The sequence below is a fragment of the Crinia signifera genome, chromosome 5 (assembly GCF_055691185.1).
Source record: "Crinia signifera chromosome 5, ASM5569118v1, whole genome shotgun sequence".
Taxonomy (NCBI): Eukaryota; Metazoa; Chordata; class Amphibia; order Anura; family Myobatrachidae; genus Crinia; species Crinia signifera.
Window position 1 is genome coordinate 43,845,098 of NC_139221.1, and position 21,909 is coordinate 43,867,006.

General features: G+C 46.4%; 1 protein-coding gene across 1 annotated transcript in view; it reads left to right on the top strand.

The window, feature by feature from the left end:
• LOC146005691 (lipoxygenase homology domain-containing protein 1-like) overlaps positions 1-21,909 on the top strand; it is a 190,799-nt gene that overhangs the window by 25,185 nt on the left and 143,705 nt on the right. Inside the window, exons 5-6 of the mRNA XM_083145116.1 lie at positions 1,564-1,783; positions 5,932-6,086. Of these exons, the coding sequence (XP_083001242.1) occupies positions 1,564-1,783; positions 5,932-6,086 (375 nt within the window). The remainder of the gene's footprint in view (positions 1-1,563; positions 1,784-5,931; positions 6,087-21,909) is intronic.

Genomic DNA, 21,909 nt, shown 5'->3' on the forward strand with positions numbered 1-21,909 from the left:
AAATAAGGTTGTCCCAATCGATCCGTTGGTATGCGTCCTCTCTAGTAATCGATGTAACACTATTTATTACCGCTAGGGGAAGGAATCAGGGGCAGTGTTCCAATAGATCCAAATGGTAAGGAATCCTCTCTAGTTTGCGGAGCTGTAGAAGATTTGGGGTGACATTCTATGGGATGAGATAAAAGCGCATTTTTTTATCTCACGCCACATCGCCGCTCTTCGCACTTTCTGAAATCGCATTTTTTTTGTAATAAATCACATATTTAATGGGATGCGCTTTGGAGGCTGAAAAGTGCGATGTAGTGCGATTTGCGGCGAAGTGGTGCAATTTTATGACACATAAAAGTGTGATTTCTTCCGCCGGTCATGTGCGAGTTTTGGACAAACCAGAGTGCGATGTACAAGACTGTCTCCGCATGACTAAGAACCCTCTAACCTATTGACCCACCTCAGTCCCCTCCATTATACATCACACCCCCTATATAAAGGGGCACTGGTGCCATTTCACTCTTTGATAGAAAGTAAGGAGCATGAAGAGGAGCATTGGCAGTGTGAGCAGAGGAAGAGGTGTTGGTGGCAGAGTGAGGAGTGGCAGAGGGAGCAGTGGCAGAGGGAGCAGTGGCACCCCACAGAAGCACCTGCGGCAAGAGGTACCGGCAGATGGCAGCGGGTAACTATAGACCCCCCTCCCGGCGTCCACACCTTCTCAGTGCCTCCCCGCCACCGTGGGGGCTGCGGGACTATAGTTACGCCACTGGGCAGGTGTGTGGAATAACTAAGGGGGAGCTGGTGTGTGGAAATGTGAGGGGCATGTGTGGCATTACTAATGGGGTCAGGCGTGTGGAATTACTAAGGGGGAGTTGGTGTGTGGAATTACTAATGTAAGTGGCAAGTATAAGGGGCCTACTATTGTGTTGCATGATATGGTGTGCTACAATACATTCAAAGACACATCCCCTTTTGAGTGACCACATTTTAGGAGTGCAGCCCTCGAATATCTGCTGAAAGTATTAAGTGGCCCCCCAGCTGAAATAATTGCCCCCCCCCCCCCCCCCCCCTGCTCTAGTGTGTACTTTGCAGAAGCTGTCTTACTGGCAGGTTTTTAATTAGTCATAGTATAATAGCACAAGTAAAACATTTCCATACTGTCAGTTACCAGATCTCTTACCACCTTAAATGCTGCACAACCCCAAACTGTAAAAAACAAATGAATTACAAATGTATCTAAGCTTTGGCAGGTATTGTTTATTCTGTTACAAGCTGTAACATATTCTCCACTGGGCTTGGTCTTATATCTGCAATATGTTGTTCTTTATTTTCAAATGTATGAACCTAGCTCATAAAATATATACAGCAGCATGTTTTTTGTTTTGTTTTTTTAATTTTCAGTCTTATGCAATAGTTTGTCTGTACTGCGTGTACCAAATAACCAAGGACGTCCTTTGGTATTAAATATTTCATTACAAAATGTCTCATAATCGGCCTAACAGACACACTGTAGCTCTTCGAGGATTTTGTATTTTGCAGTTATTTTTTTAACGCAATTTATGTACATGTTTTTAGGTGAAACTCGTAGATGTCGGTGAGATATATAAAATGCGAATTGTCTGTGATCATTTACCCACTGCACCAGGGTGGCATTTGGAAAGTCTTGGTATGGTGCAGCAGCAAACCGGACAAGAAGTACACTTTGACTGCAACTGTTGGCTCGCAGCGGATACAGAAGAGGAGGAAACTATAAAAGAATTCCGGGTACTTAATAATGAACAAGAACTGCTACCAGGTACAGTATACTGTATGCAGCTTGGCACAAATGAAAATGTCGAATCCGTTATGGGGGACAATTATTTATCACGATAACCTGTAGATGAAATGTCATCTTATGATAACACGAAATATAATGGATATTAAAAAGGCTATGGGATTTTATGGATACATGTAACTTTATAAAGCCATAAGGGTATTAGCTTAAAATCATTGCTTATTATAACCAATCGAGTTTTCTGTGATTTTCACTGATAATTCGACCACTGTGTGGCACTGTACTATTGAAGTCTATGATGCTCATTTAGTAGAATTAGGATATAGAGACACTCAGTGCATCTAAAACTGTATTACAGTATAACTTAATTGGTTTGTTTACTGCTTTATAATGTTGCTCAATAGAGGTGTAAGCAGAAGAGCCAATGAGAAGCCCCAGCGTCTGTGAATGTGGCCTTTTATTGGTGCACCTGCTCAAAATTCAGTGGATGTTTTTTGGTACCACACTTTGACCTACAGTAGTTGGCTAACCAGACTATAGGAGCATTAATTATGCTGGGCATACATGGGAGAATTATCTGGCTCAAGCAGGGAAATGTCTCCTCTCCATTTTCAGGGGTTTTCTGCATTTCAAAATGTATTAATCCTAGATGTCAGGGCTTACGACATGAAGGGTAATGCTATAGTAGCGTATGAGCTTCTATCTGCATTCCTTGCTGAAAAGAATCCAATCAGATCTCTCCCAGGTTTCCCTGGGCTGCATGTCCTTTTTGCCTGTTATAATAACCCTAAATAATTGTAATTGTCCTGGACCACCAACCCAAGGCACCCCTGCAAGCACTCTTGCCACGGCACACAGTTTGGGAACCACTGGTATAGATGATAGACAATGTCTAGGTCGACAGTCATAAGGTCGACCACTAATGGTCAACAGTGACTATGTTGACCAGGGGCGGAGTGGGATTTGAATCCAACCTGGGAAATCTTTCAGCAGCCCGGGGGGGGGGGGGGGGCGGGGTTGGTGGTGGTGGCGTATGCAATGCGGGGGGAGTGGCGGCGGTGTATGTAATTGGGGGGGGTGGCGGCGGTGTATGTAATGCAGGGGGGGTGGCAGCGGTGTATGTAATGCAGGGGGGTTGGGGCTCACCTGCTGCTTTCTGCTGGCTCCAGAGGCCTAGCGGAGGGGGGCAGAGCTTCTGCAGCCGGGTGGAGGGGGAATGGGAGCTGTAAATCCGCTACTGCTGCACTTGAAGGCCCATGGGAGGTGCTGGCCTCCTGCGGCCATTTTGGATTTAGGCAACGTGCTGCGTTCCAGCCAGCCCAGGGGAGAGCGCGGCCGGCCTGTTTTTTAGGAGTTTTGGGCCAGCCCACCAGCCAATCCGCCCCTGATGTTGACACCTAAGAATGGTCAACCTACTCTATGCTAAATGTTGACATGAACATGGTCGACACTGAAAAGTTTAAATAAAAAACATGAAAGACCTGTGTCAACCTTTTCAGTGTGGACTATGTTCATGTGGACCTTCAGCTTGTGTTGACCTACTGTCATTGTCGACCTATGCTGCTTTCCCACTGCTGAAACGGGTCATTACCCATTTTTTTTAAACGGGTTTTGAAACGGCAAGAGCCATAAAGACCCTTTCTCACTGCAGCTTATAAACGGTAAATTACCGTTTAAAAGCCGTTTTTGGCACATTCACACTGCCGTTTAAAAACCCGTTTAACCCATAAAAAATATGAGGGGGGTCCCCCCCCCACAGCTGTAACCAGCACCAGGCTGAAAGAGCTGGGGCCGGTAATTAAAAATCAGGGAACCCGACAAATAGGGGTTCCCCGATTTTTAACAACCAGCCCCAGGCTCCAGGTCCGGGGCTGGTTCCAAAAATACGGGGGACAAAATTAGTAGGGGTCCCCTGTATTTTAAGAACCAGCCCCAGGCACAACCAGCCAGCAGGGTAATGCCACAGCCGGGGGGAGACTTTTTATACAAGTCCCCCCGGCCAAAGTATTCATCCGTACCGACCAGTCAGCCTGGCCAGGGGCCCTGGGGGAGTAGGGACCCCCCAATAAAGGGGTCCCCCCCTCCAGGACTTACCTGACCAGGCTGAAGCCTGGTGCTGTCCCCGGTGGCCCTGTGCGGTGGCCACCGGGCTGATCATTGTGTAAAAAAATAGATGAAAAACCTATTGTTTTAAACTGTGGAACTATGAGTCCCAGCAAGCCTCCCCCTGCAACCTGGGACTTGGAGAACCACAAGTCCCAGCCTGCTGGGCATTAAAGGGCCCGCTTGGTCTTGTAGTTCCACAGTAAAAAAAATAGATAAATAAATACACACTGACACATTATAAAAATAAAAGTTTAATACATACATTACACAAACACACTGATACTTACCTATCTTGATCCCGTAGGTAGCTCCCAGGGTCCGGTCCGGTGGCTTGGTTCCGGGGCCTTGGTTCCGGGGCTGGTCCCGGTCCGGGGCTGAAGAGTCCGGGTTCCTGGATCCGTAGTAATCCAAAGGGGTACCTGGGGAAGGAAATCCTACTCACCTGCTCCTGTGGCGACCACCCCGGCATCTGCTGTTGAAGTCGCTCTGCTCCAGGCTGCAGTGGTACCCGCTCCGCTCTGCTGTACACTAGAGACACAGAGATCCTTCTTCCTCTGCGTCTCTACTCAGAATTAATTCTATTGGCCGCCTAGCGGCCAATCAGGAGCCGAGAAAGTCGGCTCCTGATTGGCCAGAAATCATTCTGAGTAGAGACGCAGAGGAAGAAGGATCTCTGCGTCTCTAGTGTACAGCGGAGCGGAGCGGGTACCACTGCAGCCGGGAGCAGCGTGACTTCAACAGCAGATGCTGGGGTGGTCGCCACAGGAGCAGGTGAGTAGGATTTACTTCCCCAGGTACCCCTTTGGATTACTACGGATCCAGGACCCCGGACTCTTCAGCCCTGGAGCCCCGGGCCCGGACCAGCCCCGGAACCAAGGCTCCGGAACCAAGCCACCGGACCGGACCCTGGGACCTACCTACGGGATCAAGATAGGTAAGTATCAGTGTGTTTGTTTAATGTATGTATTCAACTTTTATTTTTCTAATGTGTCAGTGTGTATTTATTTATCTATTTTTTTTACTGTGGAACTACAAGACCCAGCGGGCCCTTTAATGCCCCGCAGGCTGGGACTTGTGGTTCTCCAAGTCCCAGCTTGCGGGGGAGGCTTGCTGGGACTCATAGTACCACATTTTAAAACAATAGGTTTTCCATCTATTTTTTTACACAATGATCAGCCCGGTGGCCACCGCACAGGGCCACCGGGGATAGCACCAGGCTTCAGCCTGGTCAGGTAAGTCCTGGAGGGGGGGGACCCCTTTATTGGGGGGGTCCCCACTCCCCTAGGACCCCTGGCCAGGCTGACTGGTCGGTAGGGTTAATGCTTTGGCCGTGGAACCTTATATAATAAGTGTCCCCCGTCTGTGGCATTACCCTGCTGGCTGGTTGTGCCTGGGGCTGGTTCTTAAAATACAGGGGAACCCTACTCATTTTGTCCCCTGTATTTTGGGAACCAGTCCCGGCCCTTGAGCCTGGGGCTGGTTTTAAAAAATCAGCGAAGCCCTATTTGTCGGGTTTCCTGATTTTTTAATGCCAGCCCCGGCTCTTCAGCCTGGTGCTGGTTACAGCAGTGGGGGGGACCCCACGCCGATTTTTTTTTTAAACTAAATACCGTTTCAGAGGCATTCCCACTGCCTCAAAAACGGTATTTAACCGTGTAGGACTCTGCTTTTAAAACGGGTTGAAATACCGGTTATCTTTAACCGGCACTTTCCCACTGCAGCCTTAAACGGTAAATTGCGCAGAAAAATCGGCAATTTACCATTTTAGGCCTGCAGTGGGAAAGGGGCACTAGAGTGGGCGCCCTTCTAGGTGAAGAGTACCTACGTTTTCTATGTGCATTTCATAGAAAACCTTCTTTTTTCTCAGTATAATGTGCATATTGTTTGATGTTTTAATCTTATGAGGCCAGGCCACAGGATTCACTTGTGGAGCTTATGCTTTTTTTGTTTGTTTGTTTTTGTTTTTTCTTTTACTTTTTGTTCCTGGAAAATGTTCTCATTGCAATGAGACTTTACTTATGCTATTTATTTTATGTTGCTTTTTTGTTGCTGATCTATTTTAGTAAACCAGTATATAGTTGCTGTGCACATTGGTGATCACTGGGGAGCAGAAACCTTGGCGAATGTGTATATAACTGTCTATGGAGAGAGGGGAGACACGGGTGCCAGGAGACTTTCCAAATCACAGATCCCAGGAGACAAATTTACACGGAACAAGGTAAATGAAAAGTCTACTTTCACTTGTGACAAATGTATAACTTTCAGAACCAAATAGTGCTGATGATCATGTATTTATAAATGTAAAATAAACATAGAAGATATACACACATATATATAATTTATATAAAAAAAAGTCCTGTTATATTTATATTCAGTACTGTATGTAGCAGTGGCACATGCTGTATATACAGTAAAACATAGAACTCTCATTAATGTACAGTGAGTGGTGTAAGTATAATATACAGGTTAAGTCTCCCATATCCTGAGACCTCTTATCCGAAATATTCCCCAAAAACTTTTTTTGAATATTTCTGATTTTTTTCACCCCTGCCCCTTTTTTCATACTTACCAAGTCTCCCGATGTCCACGGCGGCCTTCAGGATCTTCTGTGACGTCACCAGCTCGTCTGCAAACTCAAGCAATGCACCCCTGGGACCGCTGAAGAAGTCCTGAAGGCCGTCGTGGACACCGGGGTATGCTGTGGACGCCGGGGGACCATCGGAGGCACAAGGTACGTAAGTATGCTACAAAAAAAATTTCCCCCCAAAATTCCAAAAAACGTAAAAATCCCTTATCGTTTGAATTTACACACTGGTTTTTGTTACGCAGCAATCCTGGAAATACATCAAATAAAATATTTTCATTTCAAGAGATTAAATGATGCATTGCATATTATAGGACAAAACTAATTAGGAGACTGTAAAATGAGTTCCGTGAACCCAATGAGAAACTGAGCTGTTTAGTCAGGAACAGATGTGCGAGTCTCCTGAGGGATAATTATAGAGCAGATTCCAGGATATTCCCATTAATGTCTCCTAAGCATAAGAACAATCTTGGAGAGGCCACCCCTTATCCAAAAGACAACAGCACTTCCTTCGGTCAGAAAGGAACAGTCGCCAGGTACGGTATGTTGCAATGGAGTACGGTCATTGAGTCACCAGCAAGTAGGTCGAAGGTCATTAGGTTGACACCACTAGGTCGATATGCAGGAAGGTCGACATGCAGGAAGGTCAACATGACTCAAGGTCGACATGAGTTAGGTTGACAGTCAAAAGGTCAACATGGGATTTTTTACTGTTTTTTGAGCCGATGTGCCGACAGGCAGTATTTCATGTTCTAACATCCAGTAGGGCATGGTGGGAGAATAAAGTAGTGTGCCGAGAGTAGCAAGGTACCATGCCCGAAGCATGGGGAGCGCAGCGAGCCATGCGAGGGGACGCAGTGGTACGTTTTGGTGTCCATGTCGACACGACATGTGACAACAGGCAGTATTTCATGCCCTACCATCCAATAGGATCTGGTGGGAGAATAATATAGTGTGCCGAGCATAGCGAGCAATGCGAGGGGACGTTTTAGTGTTTATGTTGACTGTGTCGACATTCCAGTAAAAAACCCCATGTCGACCTTTTGCCTGTTGAATTCCCCATGTTGACCTAATGACCCTGTTGACCTAACCCATGTTGACCTTCCTGCATGTCGACCTTCCTGCATGCCGACCTTAAGTCATGTCAACATTTATGCATGTCGACCTTTCTGCATATCGACCTTGAGTCATGTCAACCTTCCTGCATTTCGACCTTAAGTCATGTCGACTTTTCTGCATGTCTTAAGTCATGTCGACTTTTCTGCAAGGTCACCTACTTGCTGGTGACCTAATGATCCATACCCGTTACAATACCCGGCAGCTTGTTGCTAGAGATTCATACAGCAATTATAAAACAACAATACTCAACCAAGGGTTTTTAATTCTTTATATAGTAGGTTAAGGGCGGGATGCGATTTTTAATGTGCAATTTTTTTTGCAATTTGCACAATATTACATGTGCGATTTTTTTTAAAAAGTGTGACTTTTGCCTGTTTTTTTGTCCCAAAAAATCGCACGTGTCTAAAATATTACCCTATTACACCCTTGGCATCATATGACAATACTGTCATCTGCCAGGCCGATAAGGGCGGGCCCATAGGTGCCGATTCTGTGGGTGCTTGAGGGCCCGAGCACCCACGGAAATTGATGAGCACCCACCCACTCAGCAGCGGCCCACTCGCCCGTGTCCCACTGCACTCCCCCTCCCTCGTCGCTGGCACAGGTACTGTGTGGGCATTTATGTACCGGCACTGTGGGGGCATTTATGTATTTGGCACTGGGGTGGGGGGGTTGTACCTGCACTGTGGGGGCATTTATGTATTTGGCACTGTGGGGGCATTTATGTATTTGGCACTGTGAGGGCATTTATGTATTTGGCACTGTGAGGGCATTTATGTATTTGGCACTGTGGGGGCATTTATGTATTTGGCACTGTGGGGGCATTTATGTATTTGGCACTGTGGGGGCATTTATGTTTTTGGCATTGTTGCCATAATTTAAATATTGGAGACAACTGTGCTGTGTAATATAAATCAGTATTATTTTGTGGCCACGCCCCTTTCCCATGAAGTCACTCCCCTATATTTTTGGCTTGCGCACCCACCAGCAAAAACATAAATCGGCACCTATGGGCGGGGCAACTGTTGACCAAAATCTTATGCTGCTTTCCCACTGCCTACACGGGTAATGACCCGTTTTTTTTAAACGGGTCTTTAAACGGGTAAGAGCCATAAAGACTCTTTCCCACTGCAGCTTTTAAACGGTAAATTACCGTTTAAAAGCTGTTTTTGTCACATTCCCACTTACCCGTTTAAAAACCTGTTTAAGCAGTGTAAAGATAGGGGGGGGGGGAGAATTTAAAAAAAAAAAACGGCGTGGGGTCCCCCCCACTGCCGTAACCAGCACCAGGCTGAAAAAGCCGGGGCTGGTATTAAAAAAATCAGGAAACCCGGCAAATAGGGGTTCCCTGATTTTTTACAACCAGCCCCAGGCTCCAGGTCCGGGGCTGGTTCCCAAAATACGGGGGACAAAATGACTAGGGGTCCCCCGTATTTTAAGAACCAGCCCCAGGCACAACCAGCCAGCAGGGTAATGCCACAGCCGGGGGACACTTATGATATAAGTTCCCGCGGCCAAAGCATTAACCCTACCGACCAGTCAGCCTGGCCAGGGGCCCTGGGGGAGTGGGGACCCCCCCAATAAAGGGGTCCCCCCCCTCCAGGACTTACCTGACCAGGCTGAAGCCTGGTGCTGTCCTCGATGCCCCTGGGCGGTGGGCATCGAGCTGATGGTATGGTGTAAAAAATAGAATAAAAACCATTGTCTTTTACTGGTGAACTATGAGTCCCAGCAAGCCTCCCCCGCAAGCTGGGACTTGGAGAACCACAAGTCCCAGCCTGCGGGGCATTAAAGGGCCCGCTGGGTCTTGTAGTTCCACAGTAAAAGAAAGAGTTAAATAAACACACTGACACACGTGAAAAATAAAAGTTTAATACATACATAACACATACATACTGATACTTACCTATCTTGAGCCCGTAGGTAGCCCTGGTCCTGATGTCCTGGTCCGTGTCGGCGTCTGTATCCATGTCGGCATCCCTGTCGGCGACGGCGTCGGCGGTCCGGAGTCCGAAGAAATCCATTTGGGAAGCTGTGGAAGGAAACCATACTCACCTGTCCCAGCGCGACGTAGTCCAGGTAAGTTCTTTGCAAAAAAAACAAACCGAACACCCGAACCAAGCGGACAGCTGAGAGACGCACGGTGTGTTTACATCGTGCGGCTCCGCCCCCGAATGCCGCTATTGGCCGCCTTGCGGCCTAGCGGCCAATCAGGAGCCAATAGCGGCATTCGGGAGGCGGAGCCGCACGATGTAAACAAACACACGTGCGTCTCCGTCAGTCCGGTCTGGTTTCGGGGTGTCGGTTTGTTTTTTTTGCAAAGACCTTACCTGGACTACGTCGCGCTGGGACAGGTGAGTATGGTTTCCTTCCACAGCTTCCCAAATGGATTTCTTCGGACTCCGGACCGCCGACGCCGTCGCCGACAGGGATGCCGACATGGATACAGACGCCGACACGGACCAGGACATCAGGACCAGGGCTACCTACGGGCTCAAGATAGGTAAGTATCAGTATGTATGTGTTATGTATGTATTAAACTTTTATTTTTCACGTGTGTCAGTGTGTTTATTTAACTCTTTCTTTTACTGTGGAACTACAAGACCCAGCGGGCCCTTTAATGCCCCGCAGGCTGGGACTTGTGGTTCTCCAAGTCCCAGCTTGCGGGGGAGGCTTGCTGGGACTCATAGTTCACCAGTAAAAGACAATGGTTTTTATTCTATTTTTTACACCATACCATCAGCTCGATGCCCACCGCCCAGGGGCATCGAGGACAGCACCAGGCTTCAGCCTGGTCAGGTAAGTCCTGGAGGGGGGGGACCCCTTTATTGGGGGGGTCCCCACTCCCCCAGGGCCCCTGGCCAGGCTGACTGGTCGGTAGGGTTAATGCTTTGGCCGCGGGAACTTATATCATAAGTGTCCCCCGGCTGTGGCATTACCCTGCTGGCTGGTTGTGCCTGGGGCTGGTTCTTAAAATACGGGGGACCCCTAGTCATTTTGTCCCCCGTATTTTGGGAACCAGCCCCGGACCTGGAGCCTGGGGCTGGTTGTAAAAAATCAGGGAACCCCTATTTGTCGGGTTTCCTGATTTTTTTAATACCAGCCCCGGCTCCTTCAGCCTGGTGCTGGTTACGGCAGTGGGGGGGGACCCCATGCCGTTTTTTTTTTTAACGTGTAAAGGGCTACCCCTTTCCCACTGCCGAAAAAACGTCTCTTACACGTTAAAAACACTGCTTTTTACACGGGTAACAAAAACCGGTATTTGTTACCCGTGTAAAGCAACCTGGAGCTTTCCCACTGCAGCTCTAGCCGTTTAAAAAGGCTAAAAAAACGGCATTTACACGTGTAAAGCCTGCAGTGGGAAAGGGGCATTAGTGACGATAAAATTGAAGTGGAAAGATAGCTTGATCGTGCTGTTGCAAGTGGGTTTATTAAATAATAAATAAAACAGTATGGGTGAGATTTAACCCCTTAAGGACGCGGCCTATTTGGGCCCAAAGGACGCAGCCCTATTTTTCAAATCAGACATGTGTCAATTTATGTGGGAATAACTTTCTAATGCTTTTACTTATCCAACTGATTTTGAGATTGTTTTCTCATGACACATTGGGCCTTATTCTGGTTGGAGCGGCCGGGCCGTACGCGTACGTCCCGGTGTTTTTCATGATCTGCGCATGTGCAGATACGCTAATGCGCAGGCGCGAACACTCCACATAGCTTACGGCCGGGGTCTTAACGTGCGAAAAAACCTGTACGCAAGTGTACGGGTAATGGGGCGGCATAGGGGCGTGTTGATGGGAGCGGCCTAAATAATGAGGGAAAATGGGCGTAAATATGGGCGTACACGGGGGTGTGCACCAAAAATGAGCGGTGCTACTACCGCACGATCTACTAAAGCACCGTTCATTTCGGACACCAGACAAGCGCCCGGCAACCGCCAGCTCAGACCACCCCTACAGATACCGCATGCCGGCGTGCGCCTGAGTTTGCTAATTAACGCTGATTACTACTCAAACACATACACCTGAATGTAATAAGCAATGCTGCAGTCTATTAAGTCAAAACCATTATTTCACTGCCTGCAAGCCACACACAGCACGCAAACACATTGGAAGCTTATTTTCTATACTTCTCCACATTTAAAGGTTTGTTTAATTTAAGGTAAGAATCTTTTTAAGACCTGCTTATATACGCTAAGGTAGCTATTTGCTAAACAGTTAGACACATTCACTACGTGCTTTCATAGACTTTACGCAGTAGCACACTCAATCTACACAAGTCGACATGTGTCAACGTGTTCACTCTAATACTAACATAGGTTTTGTATTTAGGATACAATAACATAAACCACATCTAACACCTACAAAGGATGTTTCAGCAATGTTTTAAGCCCATGACCACTATTTTGCACACAATCTTTGTATAGTACCCAAAATAATGACCTGTACCACTATCTCATCTGCTATGATTTGGATTTGACTACACTCTGGATGTAAGATGCCACCAATCACATTATTGCACTCATCTCTCTAACAAAGGATTCCTACATCTGCTTATGACACTGTAAAATCATATATATTTAAAAAGTTATGCATGTTTGTTCACAAGCTATTTTATCATGTTTGGCCCATTCACACATCTTTTTTTAGGGAGGACACATATGCATTCCTACACAAATGTACCTTTTCACCCTTGTTTGTCTGCCTCACCCACTCCATGAGGAAAGCATTGTTCTGGACCTGCTTTTACCTACTACTGTAGGAGCTACCTCACCTGCACACAAACTGCTTTCTCACCTATTAAGTTGCTCTGCACATGTGCTGACACAAACTAATTAGCAGGGAAAAGTTGGATAGGAACATGGGAATGGCCATGGAGAGGGTTACACATGGGAAACTTCGACCACACTTCAACAAATGTTCAAAAATACCCTGGTCAGTAAGTACACATAAATCTAGTATTTGTTTCACACAAGAAATGACACATAGCACAATTTTGATTTAATTTGTAAAATAAATTTATTTGCTGTTCAGCATCACAGCTTATTTCACACTTTAATGTCAGAAATCAAATAAACAAATAAAATAGACACACAAATAATAAAACAGCCAGAACAAGAGGTTGCATATCTCCAAACATGTGTTACCCTGCAAATGCAATGGTGAAAGAAATGGGGACACCAGAATACGTACTGCAACAACCAGGGTTAATACTAAGCAAGATACACACCACCACAAATTGATCCTGCATTTGTAGAGGTCAAAATACGAACTTTCATGCCCATGGCACGCAAATGGATAGATGGCCAACTCAGGAAGCGGATGTCCAGTGCAATTTAAACATTTGGGGTCCAACCACAGAGGAAGTGAACCAGGTCTCATTATTTGGGCCCTTTTTTCCCCCTTTTAGATGGGGCCTTGGGGACAGGGGCCTTTGGGTCAGCTGCCTTGCGGCGTCTTCCCCTAGTCGACACAGGAGGGTCAGCAGAGGTGGAAGGTTGGGGAGCAGCTTGGGGTGGGGCAGCAGATGGAGGATTGTCCCTTAGGGACCTGGCGGTGGACAGCTGCTCCGCAAGAAGTTCATTCTGGCGGCTGAGGTGTTGGCCAATGCTTACTATGCCAGCCGCCAGAGTGTCGTTAATGCGGGTCAAGGCCTCACACTGCAGCCTGTTTGTGGCCTTCCACTCCGCCAGAAATTCCGCCACCTGCTGCTGACGGATCGCAGCATCCACCCCTTGCTGCTCGATCCTCTCCAGCGTCACCATCATGCTCTCTTGCCATGTCTCCTGTGGCTGGGGCTGGGGGTGTCTTCTTGGTGGAGGCTGGACCACTTGCTCCACCTGTGGCTCTGCAGAGGAAGATGCTGCCGGTACATCCAGGGTTTCTGCTTCTTCTAGGATAATAATTGAAAACAATGTCACCATCACATACGCAATAAAAAATATCTTTCTAAATACAATGCATTACTGTGACTTACCATCAAAAGCAGCAGCAAAGACCTCCGCCGGGAGCTCACTGTCCATATTGGAGATCCCCCTGATCTCCCCCACATCAATCACATCCATGGAGTCCAGCTCCAGGGGGGTATACTCCAAATGGTCAGGCATAGGACCTCTCCCGGTGGACATGCTGTGGTTGTACCGGTCAGTCATCTTCCTCTTCATTGCCGTTTTGAAGTCAGTCCACCTACAAGTTTAAAAATACAAATATCACCATGAGATATGTGCACCACTGTGCTACGTGTAGGGTTACCACCTAGTCCCTTAAATTCCGGACACATGTTAATTACACAGGTTCTGTGGCAGTTTAAAATTAGGTGAAGTGGAGTCTTGAAGTCAGCCAGCCACAGAACCTGTGTAATTAATATGTGTCCGGAATTAAAGGGACTATGTGGTACCCCTAGCTACGTGACATTTCCTAGTGTGGGTGATCTAATGTTTTTTGGCCATATGTGTCCCACACACACATTCATGTCTTAATTAGGAGGCATTTCAGTGTCTCATCTCATTCATTAGGCCACTAACTGCACATACATACATCACTATGCAGAAATGACATCATCCATGGCCAAATTAGGCACCTCCACCTGGTGTGAAACTACACATTCCACCATAGCTTGACAATGTGGTTATTATGGAGTAATTTAACTATGGAATGGCATACTGGGATGTGTAGTTTCTCAGCAGCTACATGTGCACAGTTTGGTCATTGTTGTTTCAGTAGCATCATATGGAACATGTTACAACAACTCTTTCAAAAACACACTTTCTCTTGTCCCATCACATACTTCACATGAGCAGAACTGTGCCCATAACCTCACATCACACCAATGGTGCATGTTTCATATATCAATGTGGGTTATTAGACATGGTTGTGTTCACATGTGACATTGAAGTGTAGCACTATCTACAAACACACCTTTCTATTAGTCTCAAAACATACATGTAACATATGTACACACATATGACATTATCAGGGGGACAAACACCAGGGCTATTTTTCAGCAGGCTCCAGCAGGAACTGAGGCCCTTATTCTAGTTCACTGTTTCTGCCCAAATATTTATTTGATGGACAAAACCATGTGCACTGCAGGTGAGGCAGGTGTAAAACCTCACCCAAATCTGATTATCTCTGCACAAGTAACACCTGCCTCACCTGCAGTGCACATGGTTTTGTCCATCTAAGAAATATTTGGCCAGAAAGAGTGAACTAGAATAAGGGCCTCAGTTCCTGCTGGAGACTGCTGAAAAATAGCCCTGACAAACACACTAACCTTTTCTTCACCGCGTCCCATTTTCTGACCACTGGTGCCACCTGGTTCACTTCCTCTGTGATCTTCTCCCAAAGGTTTCTCCTTGCACTGGAACTAGGCTTCCTGGTTGCCAATTCAATCCATTCGCGTGCCCTGGGCACTAGAATTCGCATTTCGGCCTCTACAAATGCAGGGTTTCTCTTTTTGGTGGTGGTATCCTGCTCAGTCCTCACCCTCGATGTTGCAGCTCGTTTTCTGGTGGCCCCAGTTCTCTCACCATGCACCTGCTGGGTCACACCTGTTTGGAGAGATGCAACCTCTTGTTCTGGCTTGTTGCTTGGCCCTTGTGGAGCTGGTGGAGGTTCAACAGGGCCTGTTACTGAGGGGCCCGCTTGGTCTTGCAGGCTACTCCTTCTCCGCTCCTGTTCCCTCTTGTTCAGTGCATCAAGCAGGGATTGTGCTGTAGCTCTCTGCAGAGCGTCCTCTGCTGCTGAATCGTCAGAGTCAGACATGTTTGCAGCAATTGTGGCCTGCATCTGACTGAATATTTATATGTTAATTTCCCGCCATGAACAAGGGGGCGTATATTTTTCCACGCAATGTAGATGCAAATTTACGCCGATATTTCCCGCCGATAATTCCCGCTTAAATTACGCAGGTCTCAACGCACCTGATCAAACACCTGTATATGCACATACACAGGTTGTGGAGCATTGTGCTACATCGTGAAATGTGGGCACCTGTCATTCCAATGACGAGTGTTGTCAGCTGGTATCTGTTGGAGTTCGTGTATGCTTTGTGAGTCACATTTCAAAACATCACGTTATAATGCTTTCCTTACATATGTAATGTGTATGAAATTGTCATACAGCAACATGTTGCATTGTGGCCCTTTAGGCAGCGTAGTTATAAGTAGAGGGTTGCGTGTATTATTTTCCGCCTGCTGTATATACAGTACTTCTCTCTTCATGGAAATCGGTGTATCGTGCCCCCTTTAAGCAGCGTAGTTATATGTAGAGGGTTGCGTGTATTATTTTCCGCACACTGTAAATACAGTACTCCTCTCCATGGATATCGGTGTATCGTGCCCCCTTTAAGCAGCGTAGTTATAAGTAGAGGGTTGCGTGTATTATTTTCCGCACACTGTAAATACAGTACTTCTCTCTTCATTGAATGCATGCTGTTGGTTGTGGTGTGTGTATATCGGAACGGTCCGCGTAAGTTTCTATTTGCATCCAGTTTGTTAATGTAAGAGGGATTAATAAAGTTAATACCAAACAAACAATTTTTTCGACCAATCGGCAAGCACCAAAAGTGATATATGTACCTGCAATTAATAACTGCGCCATTGCCACTATGACTTCGAATCGAGCTAGGCCCTTTTCCACCCCTGAGCTGTTGGCCCTGGTCGACGTTATGGAGCGTCACCTGGGGCCCAGGGGCCCATATGTTAGTAATGCGGACAAGCGGCGGGCGTATACTGCTGCCCGCCGCCTGATCTTCTCGACGATTGGCGTCCGCAGAAGCCTGGGGCAGGTTGAGCGGCGCTGGTCAGACCTGCGCCGGCGGCAGCCAGTGCTTCTCAGTAGCCTTCGCCGCCATATTGCCCGATGTAAGTTTTGATTACTAGTATGTCAGCGTTTTTTAGCAATGTTTGGTGTACTTTTTATAAATATGTTCCTGAGTATGGGGGTGTATATGGGGGTGTATGGGGGTGTATATGGGTGTATATGGGGGGTATATGGGGTGTATATGGGGGTGTATATGGGGGGTATATGGGGTGTATATGGGGGGTATATGGGTGTATATGGGGTGTATATGGGGGTATATGGGGGGTATATGGGGTGTATATGGGGGTATATGGGGGTGTATATGGGTGTATATGGGGGGTATATGGGGTGTATATGGGGGGTATATGGGGTGTATATGGGGTGTATATGGGGGTATAGGGGGTGTATAGGGGGGGGGTTTAAGTAGTTGCTCAGTTTTTGGGTGTAGGATATCAATTAGTTTGCATGATAAATGTCTGAAATATCACAGCAATGATCATTTTGAAGGTTATGAGCATGACTAATGTGAATTTTTCTTTCCCCCTTTTTTATGAAACCCAATCTTCGATTTCTATGCCATCAACATGAACATTTCAGCACGGGCAAGAGCCGCCAGAGAAGCCCGGGAGCAGGCACGCCTGGACCAGGCAGCCCAGGAGCAGCCGGAAGAGGAGGAGGAGGAAGAGGAAGAGGAGGAGGAGGAAGAGGAGGAGGAGGAAGAGGAGGAGGAGGAGGAGAAGAAAGAGGAGGAGGAAGAGGAGGAGGAGGAGGAGAAGAAAGAGGAGGAGGAAGAGGAGGAGGAGGAAGAAGAGGAGGAGGAAGAAGAGGAGGAGCAAGAAGAGGAGACACTGGGTGCAGCTTGGACCCACACAATTTCCCCATCCCCTTCCCCCTCCACAACCCCCACCCCCTCCACAACCCCCACCCCCTCCACAACCCCCACCCCCTCCCCCTCCCCAACACTGGAGACACTGGGTGTAGCTTGGACCCACACAATTTCCCCATCCCCTTCCCCCTCCACAACCCCCACCACCTCCACAACCACCACCCCAATTTCTCCTGAGTATGGCAATACCCCATATATGGTTGTAAAACGCTATTTAGGCAGACAGCAGGCTTCAGAAGGGAAGGTGCACCATTTGGCGTTTTTGGCGCAGATTTTGCTGGAATGGTTTTCATGCGCCATGTTGCATTTGCAGAACCCCTGTTGTATCAGAGCAGTCAAAAACCCCAACAAGTGATACCATTTTGTAAACTACACCCCTCAAGGAACTCATCTATGGGTATAGTGAGTACTTTGACCCCACTGGTGTTTTGTCAAATTGTTAGGCATCGATACGTAAAAATGAAAAATGTCATTTTTTCCATTAATTTGTAGATTCACCCCATAATTTTATACTTCCACAAAGGGCAATAGTAGAAAAAGCACCCCAAAATTTGTTACACAATTTCTCCTGAGTATGGCAATACCCCATATATGGTTGTAAAACGCTATTTGGGCAGACAGCAGGCTTCAGAAGGGAAGGTGCACCATTTGGCCTTTTTGGTGCAGATTTTGCTGGAATGGTTTTCATGCGACATGTTGCATTTGCAGAACCCCTGTTGTATCAGAGCAGTCAAAAACCCCAACAAGTGATACCATTTTGTAAACTACACCCCTCAAGGAACTCATCTATGGGTATAGTGAGTACTTTGACCCCACTGGTGTTTTGTCAAATTGTTAGGCATCGATACGTGAAAATGAAAAATGTCATTTTTTCCATTAATTTGTAGATTCACCCCATAATTTTATACTTCCACAAAGGGCAATAGTAGAAAAAGCACCCCAAACTTTGTTACACAATTTCTCCTGAGTATGGCAATACCCCATATATGGTTGTAAAACGCTATTTGGGCAGACAGCAGGCTTCAGAAGGGAAGGTGCACCATTTGGCGTTTTTGGCGCAGATTTTGCTGGAATGGTTTTCATGCGCAATGTTGCATTTGCAGAACCCCTGTTGTATCAGAGCAGTCAAAAACCCCAACAAGTGATACCATTTTGTAAACTGCACCCCTCAAGGAACTAATCTATGGGTATAGTGAGTACTTTGACCCCACTGGTGTTTTGTCAAATTGTTAGGCATCGATACGTGAAAATGAAAAATGTCATTTTTTCCATTAATTTGTAGATTCACCCCATAATTTTATACTTCCACAAAGGGCAATAGTAGAAAAAGCACCCCAAAATTCGTTACACAATTTCTCCTGAGTATGGCAATACCCCATATATGGTTGTAAAACGCTATTTGGGCAGACAGCAGGCTTCAGAAGGGAAGGAGTGCCATTTTATCACAGAATTTGCTGGAATGGTTTTCGGGCGCCATCTTGCATTTGCAGAGCCCATATTGTACCTGTGCAGTGGAAATCCCAAGCAAGTGATACCTTTTTGTTACTAGCCCCCCTCATGGAACTCACTTACGGCCGTAGTGAGCATTTTGACCCCACTGGTGTTTTGTCAAATTGTTATGGGCTGTGAAAATAAAAAAAAAACTAATTTTTTCCATTAATATGTAGCTTTAGATCAAAATGTGCCATTTTCACAAGGGTTAATAGGAGAAATTGTGTAACATATTATGGGGTGCCTTTTCTCCTGAGTATGGCAATAGCATATATGTGTTTGTAAATTTCTGTTTGGACACATGGCAAGACTCAGAAGGGAAGGTAATGGCATGCGGCTCTTTGTACAAGCTGTGTGGAGTACATCTAAATAAATTTTAAAACATTAAAATTCAAGGGAAGTGTAATATATATTTAAAACAATCTTTGATACACAAGCCGGGTTGTGTGGGGCAGGTTTCACATTGGTAAGTTGTGTCCTTTCTTATCCCCTTTTTGTAGCATACTCTACATCGTTTCTGGGACCTTCCTTTCTTTCCAGTGTGGGGGACTTCACTCGGAAAATGTTGCACTGGTACAATTCGCTAGGCCTCGCTTCCAGAAGTACTAGGGCCCCCCTGTTCCTGGTTGTCAAAAATAAGGGCCTTTATTACTGCCTCTTGGTACTCCAGGAATGTCCCCCTTTGGCCTGCACATCGATATAGTACAAATGCGTTGTACAGTGCCATTTGTACTATGTGTACAGCTAATTTTTTATACCAGAACCTTGTTTTTCTCATGGCACTGTAAGGCTTCAGCACTTGATCTGACAGGTCGACCCCCCCATGTACCTATTATAATCCACAATTCCGTTGGGTTGTGGGGTTTCGGTACTTGTGCCCCGCACTGGGACAGGGGTGCTGCTATGGCCATGCACTGTTGTCAAGATAAGGACATCTCTCTTGTCCCTATACTTGACACACAGTACATTGTCGCTGCATATGCCCTGCTCTCGCCCCTTCTAAGTGTTTGCCCAAGCAGCGACCTAGGGAGGCTTCTATTATTTTTACGTGCAGTGCCGCATGCCACAGTACTTCTGGAAGCTAGGTTTTTGAATAGTGGGACGCTGGTATAGAAATTATCCAGGTACAGGTGGTATCCCTGGTCCAGCAGTGGGTGCACCAAATCCCACACTATCTTCCCACTAATTCCGAGTAAGGGGGGGCATTGTGGGGGGTCTATTTTTGTGTCTCTACCTTCATATATCCTAAATTTGTGTGTGTACCCTGATGTACTCTCACACAGCTTGTACATCTTCACGCCATACCTTGCCCTCTTACTTGGCAGGTACTGGCGGAATTGGAGCCTCCCTTTGAAATGTACCAGGGACTCATCTATTGAAATGTGCTTCTCGGGGATGTATGCCTGGGCAAACTTGGTACTAAAATGGTCTATTAGGGGTCTAAGTTTATATAACCGGTCATAATTGGGGTCATCCCGGGGTGGGCACTGTGCATTATCCCTATAATGGAGAAACCTAAGGATCGCTTCGAAGCGGGTCTTTGACATAGCCACACGGAACATTGGTGTATTGTATAAGATGTCTGTGCTCCAGTAGGACCTAATCGTGGGCTTCTTTACTAGCCCCATGCACAGTACAAGGCCCCAAAATATAGCCATTTCATTTTTATGTACAGGGGTCCACTTGCGGGGCTGGGCATAATTAGAGGTGGGGTTTTGCTCAATAAATTGTTGGGCATAAACATTAGTCTGGGTGACCATTAGATCAACTAAATCATCACTAAATTTTTTTTAAAAAAAGTCCAGCTCTCTGAACCCTGCTGAATTGAATTGTATTCCTGGATTCCCTGTGAACTCAGGGACCTGGGGTACGTAGTTTTCAGGGGTTGTCCATGTGGGGTCAGAGGACTCGACTACTGCAGTGGGAGTCCTGCGTCTGCAGTGGGAGTCCTGCGTTGCCTCCTTGGGGGTTTATCAGAGTCACTAGATGATGAAGAGGATGACAAACGGAAATTTGTCTCATCCTCGCTAGCAGACTCAGTTTCAGAGGCCAGAAACTCGTATGCCTCCTCGGCAGTATATGTTCGGCGGGCCATAGTTTTATTGGTGGATGTATTTATGAGGTGCTTCAACACGTGTGGGGTTTTGTAGCTCTGACAATTTTCCAGAAAAATTAAGCCACGTAAAGAAAAATTATGGTGTGCGAACGCACTGAAAAATTATAGTGTGCAAATGCACTTAAAAATTATAGTGTGCAAATGCACTTAACAATTATAGTGTTGAAATGCACTTAACAATTATGGTGTGCAAATGCACTTAAAAATTATAGTGTGCAAATGCACTTAAAAATTATAGTGTGCAAATGCACTTAACAATTATAGTGTGCAAATGCACTTAACAATTATAGTGTGCAAATGCACTTAAAAATTATAGTGTGCAAATGCACTTAAAAATTATAGTGTGCAAATGCACTTAACAATTATAGTGTGCAAATGCACTTAACAGTTATAGTGTGCAAATGCACTTAAAAATTATAGTGTGCAAATGCACTTAAAAATTATAGTGTGCAAATGCACTTAACAATTATAGTGTGCAAATGCACTTAAAAATTATGGGGTACAAATGCACAGAAAAATTATGGTGCACGGATAAGGTACAGAAATATAGTATGCGGATCACGCACAGAAATATAGTGTACGGATCACCTACAGAAAAATTATAGTGTACCGATAAAGTACAGAAAAATTATACAGATCACAACACACAAAATTAGGTGGTAACCACAGGGAGGGTGATCACAGCACAGATGACCACAGAGAGGGTGATCACAGCACAGATGACCACAGGGAGGGTGATCACAGCACAGATGACCACAGGGAGGGTGATCACAGCACAGATGACCACAGGGAGGGTGATCACAGCACAGATTACCACAGGGAGGGTGATCACAGCACAGATTACCACAGGGAGGGTGATCACAGCACAGATGACCACAGGGAGGGTAATCACAGCACAGATGACCACAGGGAGGGTGATCACAGCACAGATGACCACAGGGAGGGTGATCACAGCACAGATGACCACAGGGAGGGTGATCACAGCACAGATGACCACAGGGAGGGTGATCACAGCACAGATGACCACAGGGAGGGTGATCACAG